This window comes from Dipodomys spectabilis, unplaced genomic scaffold, assembly GCF_019054845.1.
Source record: "Dipodomys spectabilis isolate Male_0828 unplaced genomic scaffold, ASM1905484v1 ptg000094l, whole genome shotgun sequence".
NCBI lineage: Eukaryota > Metazoa > Chordata > Mammalia > Rodentia > Heteromyidae > Dipodomys > Dipodomys spectabilis.
Genome location: NW_024870771.1, coordinates 2,941,708 through 2,958,102, shown reverse-complemented (window position 1 = coordinate 2,958,102; position 16,395 = coordinate 2,941,708). Strand labels below are relative to the sequence as shown.

The window sequence follows — 16,395 nt, the reverse complement described above, 5'->3', positions numbered from 1 at the left end:
TGCTCTGGGACCTGTACAGAATACATACCCATCCTCAGCTAGTCCTGTAAAATACACCTATTTTGCATAATGTGTACAAATCATACGAGTTTTTAAAACTTGTTTTGTACCAAAATGTGCTTTGGGAAACTTTTCTGGCTGTCAATTTTCATAGTTCTTTCTCTGTCCCTCTGTGTGTGCGTGTGTTTTGCTCATCAATCTGTGCGCGCGTGTGTTTTGCTGTATCAATTACTACAAATCAGAAACCTCTATAGGTGAGTGACTGTAAAGGGCCTATTGAGATAGTCTCAGTTCCACCAGTATGGCCTAAAGTCTCTATACACACTACCAGGACATTAGCTCCCAGGTAAGCCAAGATTTCACACTAAACAACAATACTGAGCTCTCAAATGAATTTCTGACAAAGGATACAGAATCCAGACCAGCAGTTTACCATCAATCTTCTGGTAACCTGATAACCTATACTAAGCCCCCTACTTCATAAACGACTCCATAGCTCTCCCCAGGGCCTCATTTTTCTGGTTCCCTTCTAGCCCAAAGGTTGATTCCTGTTTTTGTAGGAAACCACGTCCAAATCATCTAGGGGGTGAGCATATCAAATGCAAGGAGTCCATTTTCACTAGCAACATTCCATTTAAACAAGATGTGCTTCCTCAGAGCCAGTAACAGAACATGCAAAGCCAGAGGGTGTTGAGTGCAACAGCGTGAGGCTAAAGAAAAGGTGGGCAGGGAGGACGGTGCCAATTGCTCTGAGTTTCAACAATGTGGGAAATTAAAAATGTCACAGCCTGAGCGTCCTGCAGGGGGATGTGGCAGAGATGGTAAAAGCAAGGTTGTGAACAGCCCACATAACAGATAATTCACATTCGGGACATTCCTTTTGGACCATTTTTTGGGTAAAGACAGGAGTAATAGAGTAAGCAAAGAGCAGAAGAGGCACACTGGGTTTCTACTGTATTCTAAAGTTAAACATAGCAAATGGGGCTTTACAAACAGGTCTAGCATAAAAATACTCCGAAGCAACAATTGCTGTGGGAATTTATTGGGTGGTAAGGCAGTGGGCCATAATGGAGTCAACTTTTACTTTAAAAATAGGAAGGAAACATCCCCTATCTCTTTGTAAAAGATTCAGCAGTGGAAAACCAGTCTCCTTTAGAGAAGCATCCTGGTCCCTTCCTAGCATATGACTTCTTTCTACAACAGGTGCTATTGTAAAAATACCAACTCAAATCTACTAACCACCAGGGAGAAGCATTATGTGAGAAGCTTTGGGAGCACTGAATGGCTGAATCCCAGTGAAGGGAGGGCATCATACTCGCTGTTCACTCATATTCAGCATGTACACTGAACTTCAGGAGGAGGCCAAACACCAGCTATGGTGTGGTCACGAAGAACTACCTGCTTTGAAATGAAGCAAGCACAATACTAGGCTGAAACTTGTTTGCAAGGAAGGCCAGAGACACCAGAAAGAGGCCAGGGAACCATAGTAGGTCGAAAAATTCCTTCTAGAAGCTAGCTTTAAGTTTAACTTCTAAAACATATTGATATGAAGAATTTTTAGTCTTTTTTCTATTTTTCCAAAGTTTCTTTAGATGAGCATCTATGCATGAGATCAGTGGTATAGAGAAAGAGCCCTATTTGGGGATCAAGGTAGGGAAAGGAGACTACATGGAATGAAATATTTGATATCAAATGAATGACAGAGAAAATGTCCCTTTGCTGGAGGAGTGGCTGTATTGGAAAGGACATGGCTTTTCTCAGGAGACGTCGGTGACAGTGTTCTAGAAGATGCTAAGATACCTGTATCTAATCAGAAAACAAATTTACAGCAACACTATCAGAAAATTCTAATATGCCTGCTTGACCACTTCTATATAAGCTGGCCTCCGCAGTGGACATAATTAACAGAGGACAAGCCTAAGCCTATGAGACAGCAGCAGTCAGGAATCAAGATCATCTTTCCATGGCTACAACATAAGAAGATACTAACAGAAGACTGCGCCTGTATGCTGCATCTCACTATCAGAGAAATACTTCCTAAGGACAGTTTTTCTCCTCTCTATAAACTTGGTGAGGCAAATAAAGATACTTTAAGTGCTTTCTGTGCACAAGAAAAGCATTTTTGGATTCAGATGAAAAGCTGAAAAATGGGTGTCAGTATCCCTCATGAAACTGTGAGTAAAGAAGAATTATTTGAAGTGTATAGTAATGGTAGCCTTCACAATTCAAATATTTGCCACCAGCATAAAGATTCAAAAACGGAACTGTGAACCAGATTGCAAGCACGTTGGAAGGTATGTAAATCAGGCACGGCTGAGCTGAAAGCATAGTCTCCCAAAAAGTGTGAAGCTATGTGATAAAGCCACAAAGGATTATGGGTTATTTTTGTTCCCTTTCTTTTCTTTCCATTTTACCACAGAGCAGAACATGCTGTGCATTGGTCTGTTTAAACACACAACTGCTGAACTTTATTATGGTTTCTTTTAATTACAGCATTCCTAACTTTGTTATAAGCAGGGCTTCTGTTTCTGGGCGCTGAAGAGAATCTGGTTGTAAGTGCTGGTGTCACTGGAGGTAGAAGGAAGTGACTGGCCTACCCTTAGTGCAAGAGTCCTTTCTTTCTTTACCATAGAATGTTTTGGTAGGAGAAAAAGAAATGCAGTGAAATGAGAATCTGGTAAATTTGGAAATGAGATCATATTCCCAGAGGGAAAAATGTTGAAGCAGTCATTATTACTGCTAAGCTAATGAGGATTCATCAGTTGGAGCACTTGTGAACTGTAAGTGCCTATGCTGGGTGCTGTGCACTTGGCCTCAGTGTCTGCCCTGGTGTATGAACCTGTTTGGAAAGAGTGTTAATTCTCTTGGATGAATCATGAGTTTTGAGTAGGACTTTAATTTTAACCTAAGACTTCATTGCAAATCATGCTGATACTGTGCTTCTATATGTTTATTCATAGCACTCACTTCACCCACTGAGCCTGAAGCACTAGGCATAGTGCTCTCTCTCTCTCTCGCTCTCTCTCTCGCTCTCTGTCCCCTCTGCACTGCTTGAAGGAGGGAGGGAAGAAAGAGAAGGAAATTTCTGTGACTGAAGATAAGCAAGCAAGAACAAAACATCTGCATATGATAAAGAAAAGAATAGGTGTTTAGAGAAGTAAAAAGGTTCTGTCAGCAGATGGAGGAAAAATGACTCTGACAGATGAGGAAGATTTGCAAAAGGGAGATTTAGTGAAGGGGAAACCATTTCTGAACAGAAAGCAAGCAGTACCTGGGGAGAGGATTTCACTTCCACAGTGAAATAAAGAGTTGATGTTTCAAGACATTGGCTAGAGGTAGGAATGGAAATACAATCCTCCTCTGTTTGGGCATCTGGCCCAGTAAATTCAAGTTGTAGAAGAAGGTTGGCTAGATGTTGCCATATTTACCAAGTGCAATCTATGAGATGAGCGCAGTATACTAAAGGGACAGCCCTGTAAAACTCCATTCAAAGAACTACTCAGTGCCCCAAAAATGAGTGGTCTCCATAGGAAGAGGGCAATGTTTAGAAATGCAGAGACAAAGGAAATATGAAAATTAGGGTCCTATGATAGATAATGGTCCACCTTTGCATTCAGGCAGTCCTTGGGAACTCCATGTAGGAAGGTTGTCATCTGCAAAGTAACTTTCTCTCTGTCAACAACTTTGCTAGAGATGCTGAGGTTCCCTGACAATGGGAAGGTATTCTAACTCTGGAAAGGTCTCAGGAGTTGTCAGTGGTTACCAACCTGGCTGCTTAAGGCATCACCACCAGTCACAAATTGCTAAGTCTAGTCATCCTAGTAGAAGCATTGCAGGAAAAATGGAAGAAGACACACAAAAGTTAAGAAAGGAGAGGGGATAAACATAAATGAAACATGCCAAATGCTGGTGGCTCATGTCCATAATACTTGCCACCCGGAAGGCTGAGATCTGTGGGTAAAGGTTTGAAGCCAGCCTGCGCAGGAAAGTCCCTGAGATTCTTATCTCCAGATGACTACTAAAATGCTGGAAGCAGAGCTATAGCTTAAGTGGAAGAGCACTAACTTTAAGCAAAAAAAGCTCAAGGACAACACCCAGACTCTGAGTTCAAGCCCAAAAATAAAACAAAACAAAACAAAACAAAACCTTGCCATACAACCACTAATGCTTGCACATTAGGTGATAGTACTAGCAGACATGCTTATCTACACACAAATATGCATGTCAGAATGTGGAGAATTACTGGATAATGGGTCATGTGGTTGGTCATACTGAGTGTTGCAGAGCTGTGATTGTTAAAGTTCTAAAGTGTAGTACAATCAAGGACACCCTGAAGTATGTGGGCAGTGGGTGTCATGTGTAGTGGGCTAGATAGGTGCATGCATGGACCATGGAAGGGAGAGAAGACAGGTCCATTGCAGGTGTGAGAGATGCCTGGAAACTGGCCTGCAAAGGAAAGAGACAGTTGGTGGTTGAGGATTCATTCTAGCATTCAGGATAGCACAGTAGGGGTCCTATGTCTTGTTTGGTCTTGACTATATTCTTCTTTGGGCTGCTTTTAAGAAATCATCATTGCACATGCTCCTGTTGGTCTGGCACAAGGAATATGTGCTGAAACTGAAATAAATGTACTTTCTGGGTTTCACTGAGGCAGTAATAATCACCAGAGGTAGCTACAAAGACAACAGAAGACTAGGCATCAGTGTGTACATCACGAAGAAAGAAGCTGTCTCTGATCATATCTTAATGAGCTGAAAATTGCAGAAAGATGAAGTGGAGATATGCCTTGTGTCTCCAAAGAGGTCCTATTTTAGACACGTTAAGTGGCAATGACAAAGGAATTGAAAGCTTAGTATTAGGATGGTCATTTAGAAGGATGGTATAATACTGATTCAGTAAAACAAGGCATTATACTATCATTCTATACAATGAAATGCATAAGAGAGAAGCTCTTTCCGTGGGGGATTCCAGAGGATATTCTCCTGAGGTTGAGTTGAAGACTACGGAGTATTGTTTTTTAGAGACTCCTGAAGCAGATACAGACTATTCTAATATTTCCCCTGGACCCAGTTCTGAGACTTTCCTAAAGGAAAGGCAGACTCTTGCTCACCCTGTTGGGCTGTGACATGAGGAAGGAAACTACTGTCCCAGACTCTCCCGGATTCTCTACCTTCCACCTGAGAAGCATGGAAGTCAGTTTCAGCTCAAGTCTGCCTCAGACCAAGCTCCCTCAGGCCAAGGCTCTTAGCAACAGCCTTTTGTTTCCCAGTCCCAACTCCCTCTCCCTGTTGGCTCTGGAGGGATGCAGTCAGTGCTCAGTCCTTTCTTTTTTCAGCCTGGTATACTTGCTTGCTTGCTTGCTTGCAATAGCAACTATAAGATGCACCTCATGGGGTAATGTGTTTAGCAGCATTATAATGCTTATGAATCTAAGTGAATTGGTATCTTTAAAAAAAAAAAAAGAATTTAAAGGTTGGTTCCCAAGGTCTCTCCTGCCTGTTTCCAGCTACTTTCCTTATCCAGCCTGAACAGGAGGCTGACCTCTATTTATGTATCTAGGTTCCATTTCCTGCCCTTCCTTTTGTGGAAGGCTGCCAGGGGACTGACTCTTCTGATTCTTTTTTTCTTTTTTGTCTATGAATGGCACTGCTGGTGTGAAACAGAGGGGAATGGGAGTACATTTTAATTTATTTTTCAATTGGAAAAAGCCCAGTTAAATGAATGAGAAAAAGAAAAAGAATAAACAAATAATAAAAAGCCCACATACCTCAAAAGCAAACAACAAAAAGCCCAAAACTCAAAAAAAAAATGACCTTCCTAACTCCAAACCTATCAAAACCTGAAACAAAGGAGTCATTGGATACAAGAGCAATGGCTGGTAGAGGCTTATATGAAATCTGCACGCTGCACTTCAGCCTGGCACAGGCAGCTATGGAAGATGTAATTCAATTTGCTTAAAAAAAACAACAACCCCCTCTAAGGCAGATTGGATAGCCGTATTTTAGCAAATGTGTTTACACTAAGGGTACCTTCTGTTGAACAGTTCTGCCCACAAGCTGTCTGTAGAATATAGAACATCTCTCGAGCATGCTTGCCACCTTGAAGCAGGGCAGTCGGGAGCAGAAAAAAAAAGAACAGAATGCAGAAAAAGGTGAAGAAAAAGAGAGAAATGAAAGACAGCAAGTCTAGTTCCATCAATACATTTAGAAATGAGATTAGCCAAGTGTGACAATAGAATTTAAATGACACACAGAAAGACATTAAGATCACAGTAAGTAACATACTATGGAAAATTCAGCCAGAGAGCACTTTCTGTTCAGCTTAGCTTACAGAGTCGAACGAAAGCACAGGTTGAGTATTCATTTTACTGGCTCTTTTGCATTGCAGCACTGTACAGGTTTTAATCATAGCTCTAACTCGGTTCCGTTTTCTTTTTCCCCCTTTCTTTCTTTAATTAACTCAGTTTATTTTTGGCTCCTTACTTCAAATATTACATTGCCCACTACTGTTTTAGAAGTCCTCAACTTACCCACTATGTCAAACCACAGGGGGGTGTTTGCAGGCTGCACGGACACCACACCCACGATCTCGGTCACCCTGTCACTTTCCATGACTGTGAAGTTATAAAATGGCTCTTCGAAGGCCAGCGGGATAGGCGAAGGGGCCGGTTTCTTGATCCACTCAATGTGGAGACGGGCTGTGGAGGACTTCTGTGGGCGGCCATTGTCCACGGCCTTAATCTACTCACACATGGAGAGAACACAGAAAGACAGCTCAGAGCTCAGATTCCACGAAGATGCACATGGTTGTTAGGCCAAGACTTCATCCTCAACAGTACTGGCAAGAGGACTGGTGAGAATGGATTTTGGAATGTGGGGGCATTATCCGATTGGGGGGCTGGAGCTCAACTTCTCTTTACCAGAGGCACATCTGAATCACCACTAAAACCTTGGGAAAGAAATGTTGCAAGTATGCAATGTTCAATCTTTCACAGACACGAATGATCATTTCCATCAGCAGTAATAGCTAATTACTTTCCTTACCGCATACCTCTGAACCTCACCTTTGGCCAGTGAGTTTCCATAGGAAATAAGGTACTTTGTGAGTGTGTATTTGTGTGCAGAGTCAGGTGGGCAAGGTTGTGTTGGCTCTCTTCTGGAGATGCAGTCATTCTGCACAGAACTGGAGGGGTGAGGGGCACAGGCCTGGGCAGCTGCTGGGGCCCTGTGACTTTGCTTACTGTGGGGAGGTGAGGGAAAACTCTCTGGGTAGCAACATGAACTGCAGTGGGCAGTGCAGTGGGGAGGAAGGTTTTAGTGACCTCTCTGTGGTCCAAGGTGGACTGACATAAAAGATAAAGTAAATGTGTCTCTTCACACAGCTGTAAGGAATTGATACAATGTCCTGGACTCAAAATGGGAGGGCCCAAAAGTTCAAGGAGCAGAAAACATCGTCAGAACACCAAACTTCAATAGATAAAACTGACAAAGGATTTTCAAATACTGTATTCAAAAACCACATTTACAGACACAGAACTAACCGGGACAGCATTGAAACAACAGCAACAAATAGAACCTGAAGGTATGTGTTCATGGATGATCACTTAGTTCCAGAAAATTCCTGTGGGATGGAGATTCCTAACAGTTAGAAGCCTTGGTTCACAATGCCTAGGAGACAGGACAGGGATTTCAGGAGATGTGGGTTTGTTTTTTGTGAAGGAAGTATTCTCAGGAGAAGGCGAGTAGAATCAGGATGGACAAGGGTGAGCACTAAACAAGGATGTGGTCCTAGCTAATCTCAGGGATCCAATAGGGAATTCTGAATCCTGATTTGTGTCACAGAGTTGGATCCACCTGAGGCAAGCAGCCTGGACTTTTGTATTCAGTTATCAGGCAGTCTTTGGCTGTAGCTGTTAGGCTGGGGTAGAAATGTAGAATTGTAGAATGTAGAGGACCATCCAAGGATGATCCTCCGGTTCTACGGACAGCTATAAGGCCTTAGAGCCAACACTCACTGCACGGGAGGGATAGTGAAGGAGTCTAGGTGAAGACACCCTGCAAAGCGCTCATTTCTTGTCAGGTGTCAAGTCCTCTATTCCAGGAGCATATGCACTCAGTTTCTAAAGTGGTTGGGGAGGAAGCATAGGGGGGCATGACAGATGTTAAAGTTGAAGTTTCTAGAAGAAATCTTAGTTTACTGTCTACTTGAAGTTTTTCACTTTTTTTGGGGGGGGGGTCTGGTAGTGGGGCCTCAACTCTGGGCCTGGGCGCTGTTCCTCAGCTCTTCAGCTCAAGGTTAGCGCTCTACCACTTGAGCCACAGCACCACTTCTGGTTTTTTTCTTTTTGCTTATGTGGTGCTGAGGAATCGAACCCAGGGCCTCAGGCATGCAAGGCAAGCGCTCTACCACTGAGCCACCTTCCCAGCCCCAAGTTTTTCACTTTTTACAGAAGAAACTTAGCTGTGATTTTTGTCTCACAAGCTATAGGAAAATTCATATTCTATCACACTATGAACGATTAGAAAATTTGTTTCCTTGGGAGGTCTTGAGACTTAGTGTGGTTTTGAGTGCCTATGATACCTTGCTTGTCCTCAATTTATCTATGTTCTGTACCTTGAGAATGATTTGGGGTTACAGAAGGATGGGCAAATTTGTAGGCTCCAGCAAGCTATGAGAATAGGGGAGGTGGATGACAATAATTCTCACTTGTATTTGTCTGCTAGAAAGTAGTTTTTTCATAGCTAGGCTGAGTTGCCATACTTTTATGCTAAAATTTTTTTGTTTAGAAATATATATATATATATATATCTGTATATCTATGTATCCATCTATTTATTAAAGGAATCCCTGCCCTCTGTCTATGTTGCTAGAATTCTGAAGATCTTACCGTTAGGATGTCATAACTCCCTGCAGTAAATTGTTTTCTAGAAGAAACCATTCCAGTTTTAGGATCAATAAAGAACTTTCCATCATCGTTCCCATCCACAATGCTATAGGAGATGTCTGCATTGGGGCCTTCATCTCTGTCAAATGCAAAAGCTCTGTAGATGGGCTCTCCTCTCTTCTTCCGGTCACGTTCTGGCAGCTTGATCTGGTAGACCTTTTCAGGGAACTGTGGCTTGTTGTCATTTTCATCTAGAACCTGAACCACCACCCAAATGGTTGATTGTTTGGGGGACGAACCACCATCCGTCACAGTCACCTAGTTTTAAATGAGAAAGTAGGATGTAATCATCAGAACAAAAGAAAGGCTAATCTCACCACCATCCCCATGACCATCCCACAAAGATCACTTTTTATGCACAGTGACATCTGGACTTTTCTTAGTGCTATAGTTCACCTGAAATATATAGCTTTTTCATCATTCATTCATGAAAGAAGAGTAAGTCTTCAAACTCAGTGATGGGAATCATAGCTAAAAGGGCTGCTCTATTAACTTCCCACAAATGGGTAGCTTTTATAGACAGAAGATAATACCTTGTGGCTTTGGAGTCTAGGGAGCCTAAAGTGCAGGCATTGGAATTGTCTGAAAAGGTCTTGTGCTTGACACACAGCACCTTTTGCCTGTGCCCTCACCTGGGGAAGAGCTAGTTAGCTCTCTGATCATCTTCATAAGGGTAGGAAGCTCATTCGTGAGGGCAGATCCCTCATAACTCTATTTTATAATACCACTGCCCAAAGGATTTGGTGTTAACCTATGAATTTGGGAGAGAGGATTAAAAACATTCAAGAACTTGTTGTGATGTAGTGTGTAGACAGATTGGAGAAACAGGATTGACTTTATAAAATATACTCATTCATGGAGATATGAAATAGGCACTCAATAATGTAAAATATACTATACCAATAATAAAATGCTGATCCATAAGTATGACTTCTAGGAAACGGACGATGCTATCACTATCCAAGCTTTTTCAGAACTTACTTTCTTCTTTTTACTCTCTTGCTTAATTATGTTCCCTCTAAATTATATGGTGAAGCTCTAAGTATCTTCTCTTATTTGACTGTATTGAGATTGGGTCTTTAGGGAAGTGACTAAGGTGAAATGAGGTCATATGTGTGCAGCTTTGATTTGACAGCACTTTTGTCCATGTAAAAGAAGAGACTCCAAATAGCTCCATCTCTTTCTATCAGGTAAGCACACAGAAGGAAGAGGAATATCTGCAAGCTAGAAAGAAAACCCCTAGAAACTAAACTGTACCAGGATCCATCTTGGACTTACTAATTTCCATGCTTCAGTCTGAATATTCACGTGTTGATGCCCCTGAAATCCCTGCGCTGAAACCTGATCCCTATTGCAGTAATATCAACATGGGTTGTTAGTTTGTGAGGGCTTCATGTTTGAATTTAGTGCCCTTGTGAAAGAGGTGGAGGGGCTTATTCGTGTCATGAGGACACAAACAGAAGATATCATCTATGTAGAATAACCCTTACCAGACACTGAGTCTGCTGCTTGATCCTGAATCTCAAATTTCCAAAGGTTACAAACACTGTTTGTAAGTTACCTAGGGTAAGGTGTTCTTTAATAGCAGGGTAAGTATACATATATACATATACATATATATACATACATGAAAAACTCGTGAGTTCATAGAACCAAGGAAAGTATGATATATATATGTAATATATATTCATGAAAAACTTGTGAATACATAGAACCAAGCAAAGTGTAATATATTTAGTTTGTGTAATTGTGATATAAACTTCATATTTATATGGTTGACTTTGAGAACATTTGAGAGTTGAAATATTTTTAACCAGCCACAAAATAGTTTTCTTTGTAGAAAGGGAGGAAGCTGAATACCACTTCTCACATCTTTGTAAAGCTATTAGGTGTATTTTAAAAATTGAGGAAAGGAGAATAGTGAAGAGCATATAAAGAATCTTCATGGGAGATATAAACAGTCTTTAAATCTTAGTGTGGGTAATTTTCTTGTTGGCCCGAGTGATAAAAATCATTTAATAGTAATACTTAATTTGTGCATGGTGAAGACAGTTTATAAAACACTCTTTTATGCATTATCTTGTTCACCTTCTAAAACCTCCTCTTCTGTAAGTGGAGCAGGTTTATTTATTCTCATTTTCCAAATGAGAAAACAGGCTTAAAGAACTCACGATTAATAAGTGCTAAAGCTTTGCATCAAATTTTGATAGTTCTTAATGCTCTGTTTAGTCACAAAACCTAGAAGAATTATATTTAATCTTTAAATCATTGCAGTGAATCAGACAGTTCATTAATTCAAAATATATGTTTGGACTATAGAAGGAATGTAAAGGTGAACTTGGTGTCTACAGAAAAATCGACACTGAATCAGATTACCTAGTCACCTAAGAAATCACTCTTGACAGGAATAACTTAAAAGAAGACCAAACATTGTAGGGGAACAAATTAAAAGCCCTTTTCAAAATGCAACCACAATCTAGTTTAGTCTCTCTTGCAATCTGAGATGATAGCTTTAATAGAATTTAAGACAGATTTTCATAGGGGTTCTTGTCTTTCTTTGAAAAATCAAACAACTTTCCTTCCAAGGTTATTTTCCCAATTGGTTTATTGTGTTTTACCAAAGAACCACGGACGGCTAATAGGAGTTAAGGCTGGATTTTGCCTCTTGAGCTATTTCATGACACAGAATTCTGGAGAAGCCGGCTTTCCCGCTGCTGCTGCATGCAAACATTGTGCTCCCAGGTGTGAGCTGTGTTCACCCAAACACATTGATCTGCTCAACTACTACACTTCTCTTTTCTCTCTGAACAAAGCTTTTCCATATCAAGGAGAATCTCATTCATATCACTGTGCACAAAACCACCCTTATTGCCTGTTACAAAAGGTGCTGTAGTGAGTGGGCTTTCAGGCTGGCACTGCTCAGAGGAGAATTTCTCTGCTTGTGAGAATTCTGTCTCATGGAGTAGATCTGCATTCACAAGTCCAGGTGTCTGCCTACAGGTGGAAACATGGCCATTACAAAGGTTCATGAAGATGTTCTCAGGTGTACCAATGGGAATGGAGTTAATTACATCACTATGTCACTACACAAACCCACCTCTCAGATTCTTTCTGTCCACAAGGGCATCTTTAGGCCTTCAGACACATCACTCCCTGGATTTTCTTCTCTATCCTTTTTACTCATCCTTTAGGTCCAGCTGCCATGTTGTTTCCCTCCCCAGGACTGCCTCCTCTGGGCAGTCCACAGACCAAGTATGATACAGTGTTAAAGATATTTTTTTCTTTTGTAGCAATTACCATTGTGGAAATGGTAAACTAATGAAGGCAAGGCCAGACTTTGCTTGGTTTCTTCATAGCCCAATCCCTATGTCTAAGACAGAACACACTCTACAGATGCCTCTTTTAAGAATTGGACTCTGATTCAGGTCCTAGTTGAACAGTCCCTTTAGACATAGTAGTCTTTGTAAAAGTGTCCAAGATCATTCAAGGTTCTTTACAACATGTGTAGCTATGAGCTGCCTTTCCTGTCTTTTTTGCAAGTTATTCTTTTGTCTTCTTACCCACAGCCTCAACTGTTTGCTACCTACATGCTGGTAAGAATCCAGTAATGTTTCTCATCCTTGCTTCTCAAAGGAACAGGTGTAATGGTTTACCAGGAATTCACTTCTGGGAGTTTCGTATACATCTCAACACTACAGAAGTAACAAACTGAAATCATTACCTTCAAAGCTTCTTCAGTATGCATTGGGTCATGGCTACCACTGGTGACAAAGAATGCTGCCATGCTCTCCAGAAACAATATGCTCCTGACCTAGTTTTTATTTCCATTATTATTTCTCTATCTATCCACATCCAGTAGGACTCTTAGGCCAGCGAGCATCCCCACACACCCCAAAGTTCTGCCATGTTGTCACAGGATGGGCCTCATTCACATCTTATTTGAACTACACAACATTCTCCAGGTATCCCTGGCTCCAGGCTTTGTTTTTGTTAGGAAGTGTTATTTCTTCTTCAGAGATCTGATTATGCCACTGACCTGCATCACATTTTTAGGGGTTTCTTGAGGACAAATATGAAGCTGGCCCTGATTAGCACCATGCCCTATCTGTCTCTTCCTAACATCTGTGTTTAGTTACACACTGACCTTGGGTGGTCTGTGGAGACCATGGCTCTTACACTTCCATTCTCTTACATAGCCATTTGTTTCCAGGAAATGCCTTCTGCTGGGTTATATCTGATTCATTCCAGAAACTTCTGTTGAAACACATCTGGGGAGCCATTCCCTTTCTCATGCATACTGCTGTAGGTGTGTGTACCATGTTCCCAAATTACATGGTATGCATAGTCCTAGGTCACAGATGGTCAACGTGTAGAATCTTGTTTGTTTGATCTTATAGGGTCAATACTTTTAGTCTATGAGTAACTTGAGGTCAGGAACTATCTCTTAGTCATTGTTATATTCTGACACCTGATTCAGCAATAGGTGCCAAGGAAATGTTACCTACTGAAATCAAGAATGAATTTGCCTAACACAATTTACTATGATAACAAATGAAAAGAGCAGTCAGACACTGAAGGGTCTCTGCCTGAACTGTACAAACGATCTCCCAAGTGGTCTACACTGTGTCAGTCCACAAATGAGTATCAGGTAGAGAACTTTTCCCAAAGCACTCAGAGATTATTACACCACTAAAAATATCACCAGGCCTAAGATTATGCCAAATGATTTTCAGCCACTTATAAAACCCTACTCTCCTTTGTGGACATTTATCCACAACCTTGTGAATGTATTTGTGTGTTTGGCTCCCTCATTTCACCATGAAATACTCAGACACTTTGTTCAACTCTTTCCTAGAACTTAGTGTACTCTCCATAAAAGTTTGCTGAAGTATGCTCCTGACCTAGTTTTCATTTTCATTATTGTTTCTCTATAACCTCTTATTTTCTCTGCAGTATTTCTACCTGGACTATTAATCACAAATGATTCTTTTAGATTCTCAGACTTTATATATTAAATTGCCCTTGGTCTCAGTCCACTCCTTAAAATTTCTCCACCTAGAAGTAGGACAAAGATAATTGAAGAACACCAAGATAAATACCTATCATCTCCTTATTCCCATCATTTTTCATTAATTGTGCAAGGAATGAGCTACAGTCTACCAATGAACCATGTGGCCTCTCATTGCGCCATAACCTGACAAGAGAATGGTGACTATCCTAACATAGGCTTTCTGCTTAGGAAGCTGATCAATAATCAGTGGTCTTAGCAATTAATCAAAAGTGTGAAAGATTAATTCCTTAAGGCAGTAACAGTGAACATCTTACAAGAGGGAACACAAACAGTTCAGTGCCACTGAAAAGACAATAAAGCCCTTTATTTTGCTTTAGCACCTTGTCTTTTGTGATTGCCAGGCAGAGCCAGAGAGTACCCACGATGGGCCGGGTGAATTGTGATGACACACTTACAGAGAGGAATATGATTTAAGTGTATTCCTAGAAGATAAAAGAGATAGGCCTCGAACAATCTGGAATTATAGCAGCCAGGGAAGACCAATTTCTCATTCACTACAACTAACTAATGTATTTGTTTTCATTCTCTGCTCAGTCTGTGTCTCTCTCTGTTTCTGTCTATCTCTCTGTTTCTATCTCTCTCATAGACTATATAAGCTTCCTGAGAGCAGGGCTTTTAATTTCCTTCACTGCCTTGTTCCTAGCATCTAAGGACATATTCAATATTTCTGAGCTGGAGAATTCAGATCTGACATTCTCTCCAACCATTAATTCATCATAAATCGCTATTTCCAAGAGAGCACATTTATAAACAGTTCTTCAGGTATTTCATATCCCCTACCCTGTTTTATATTTGTCCTTGACACTCCGCCATTATCTAGTATTATGTATTTCATTTATGTGTGTATTTATCACATTTCTGGCCCTTACTAGAGTAGGGATCCATAAAACATGAATTTTTCATCTGCTTTGTACACATATTTATCTCTAGCATGCACAACAGTACCTATTAAGCATTTAATACCTTTTACTGAATGAATAAAAGAAATATTTATCCAGTGTCCTCTGAGTAAAAAAACAAAAAAACAAACAAACCTCTTTTTGAGGTAAATTGGGAGATAAATCAAACAATCAACCAACCAACGTGGATTCCTGCCAAATTCACCCCTCCTCCCATGTAGCAAATGATCTGTATTTGGTGAAGTAAAGAACTCAAGCTTCATGAAACAGCCCATTTACTGATCCCCTGATCTCAACAGTTAGGTCCTGTGGCCTCTATGATTATTCACGTATCATCCCTAATCCTAACAATCATATGAAATCTGAAATGCTACAATATCTGTAGCTTTTTGGCTTCTGCATGACAGTACAAATGGAAAATTCCACCTGACCTACCTCTTGTAGCAGGTGGCAGTCAAAACACAGGTGTGCTAAAAATAGTAGGTCAAATTATTTCCAGGCTATGTGGATAAGAGGAGATATGAAATATAAATGAATCTCATGTTTAGACTCAGATCCCACCTCCAGAATATCTTATGCACATATAAATATCCTCAAATTTTAAAAATCTCAAATCCAGAAGAGTCTGGAGTCTTCTGGATAACAGCTACTCAACGTGCACTGACAAAACTCATGGAATGCCAGCTTTGCACAGGCCTTGCCTTGGTTAATTCCCATAAGACTGCCGTTGTTTGTCATAGGAACCTGTAAGGTTTGCCTTGCCATTTCTGTTTCACAGCTGCCGGGCAACGAAGCTCTGAAGTTAAGGAACTTGCACTGGGCCACTTGGCTGATAAGTAACAGAATGTGGGTGTATGCCCAAGTCAGCTTGGCGTCATAGCTCATATTCCTCTGCCTCCCCTACACAGATGATGTCTTAGCATCTGTTAACCATCTGTTGAAAATTCCTCTGCAAATGTGGCTTTGGATCTACCTCAAGCTCTCAATTTTCCATCTAGAATCAAGTCCTTTTCCCCTTTTGGTTTTTGGAACCATTCTTGACTATTTCCAGTCCATGGGTACCTTGCTATTTTCCTCCATTGCTTAAAACCCAAAACCAGTGAGTGGTGAATCTCCCTTCAATACCTTCTCATATGAATTACTGTGCTCTTCTGGGCCCAAAAATGCCTCTATGTGATCTCAGAGATCAGAGGGAGAATACCTGGTCTTGATTTCTCTCTATGATCTTGTGTTTGCCAGGAATTCCATGTTGAGCATGTGCGGGCACTGTGCTAAGTGCTTAACATATATGAAATGTTTACTCTTAGACTGATCTCATGGGAAGATATGAATATGATCCCTGTGCTACAGATTAGAAACAAGCACAGAAAAGTAAGAGAATAGCTCAGGGGTCAGGACTCTTATCCACCACCATATATCACGTCTCATCCAAATGCTTGTGTGAGCCACAGGTATGTGTGCTTTCTTTGAACACATTTCCC

The 16,395-nt window shown here is 40.9% G+C and overlaps 1 protein-coding gene across 2 annotated transcripts in view; it reads right to left on the bottom strand.

The window, feature by feature from the left end:
- Fat3 (FAT atypical cadherin 3) overlaps window positions 1-16,395 on the bottom strand; it is a 525,564-nt gene that overhangs the window by 117,361 nt on the left and 391,808 nt on the right. For both annotated transcript variants that reach the window (XM_042685232.1, XM_042685233.1), the window contains exons 4-5: window positions 8,888-9,202; window positions 6,530-6,740 (exon numbers count right to left, since the gene is read on the bottom strand). In XM_042685232.1, the coding sequence (XP_042541166.1) occupies window positions 6,530-6,740; window positions 8,888-9,202 (526 nt within the window). The remainder of the gene's footprint in view (window positions 1-6,529; window positions 6,741-8,887; window positions 9,203-16,395) is intronic.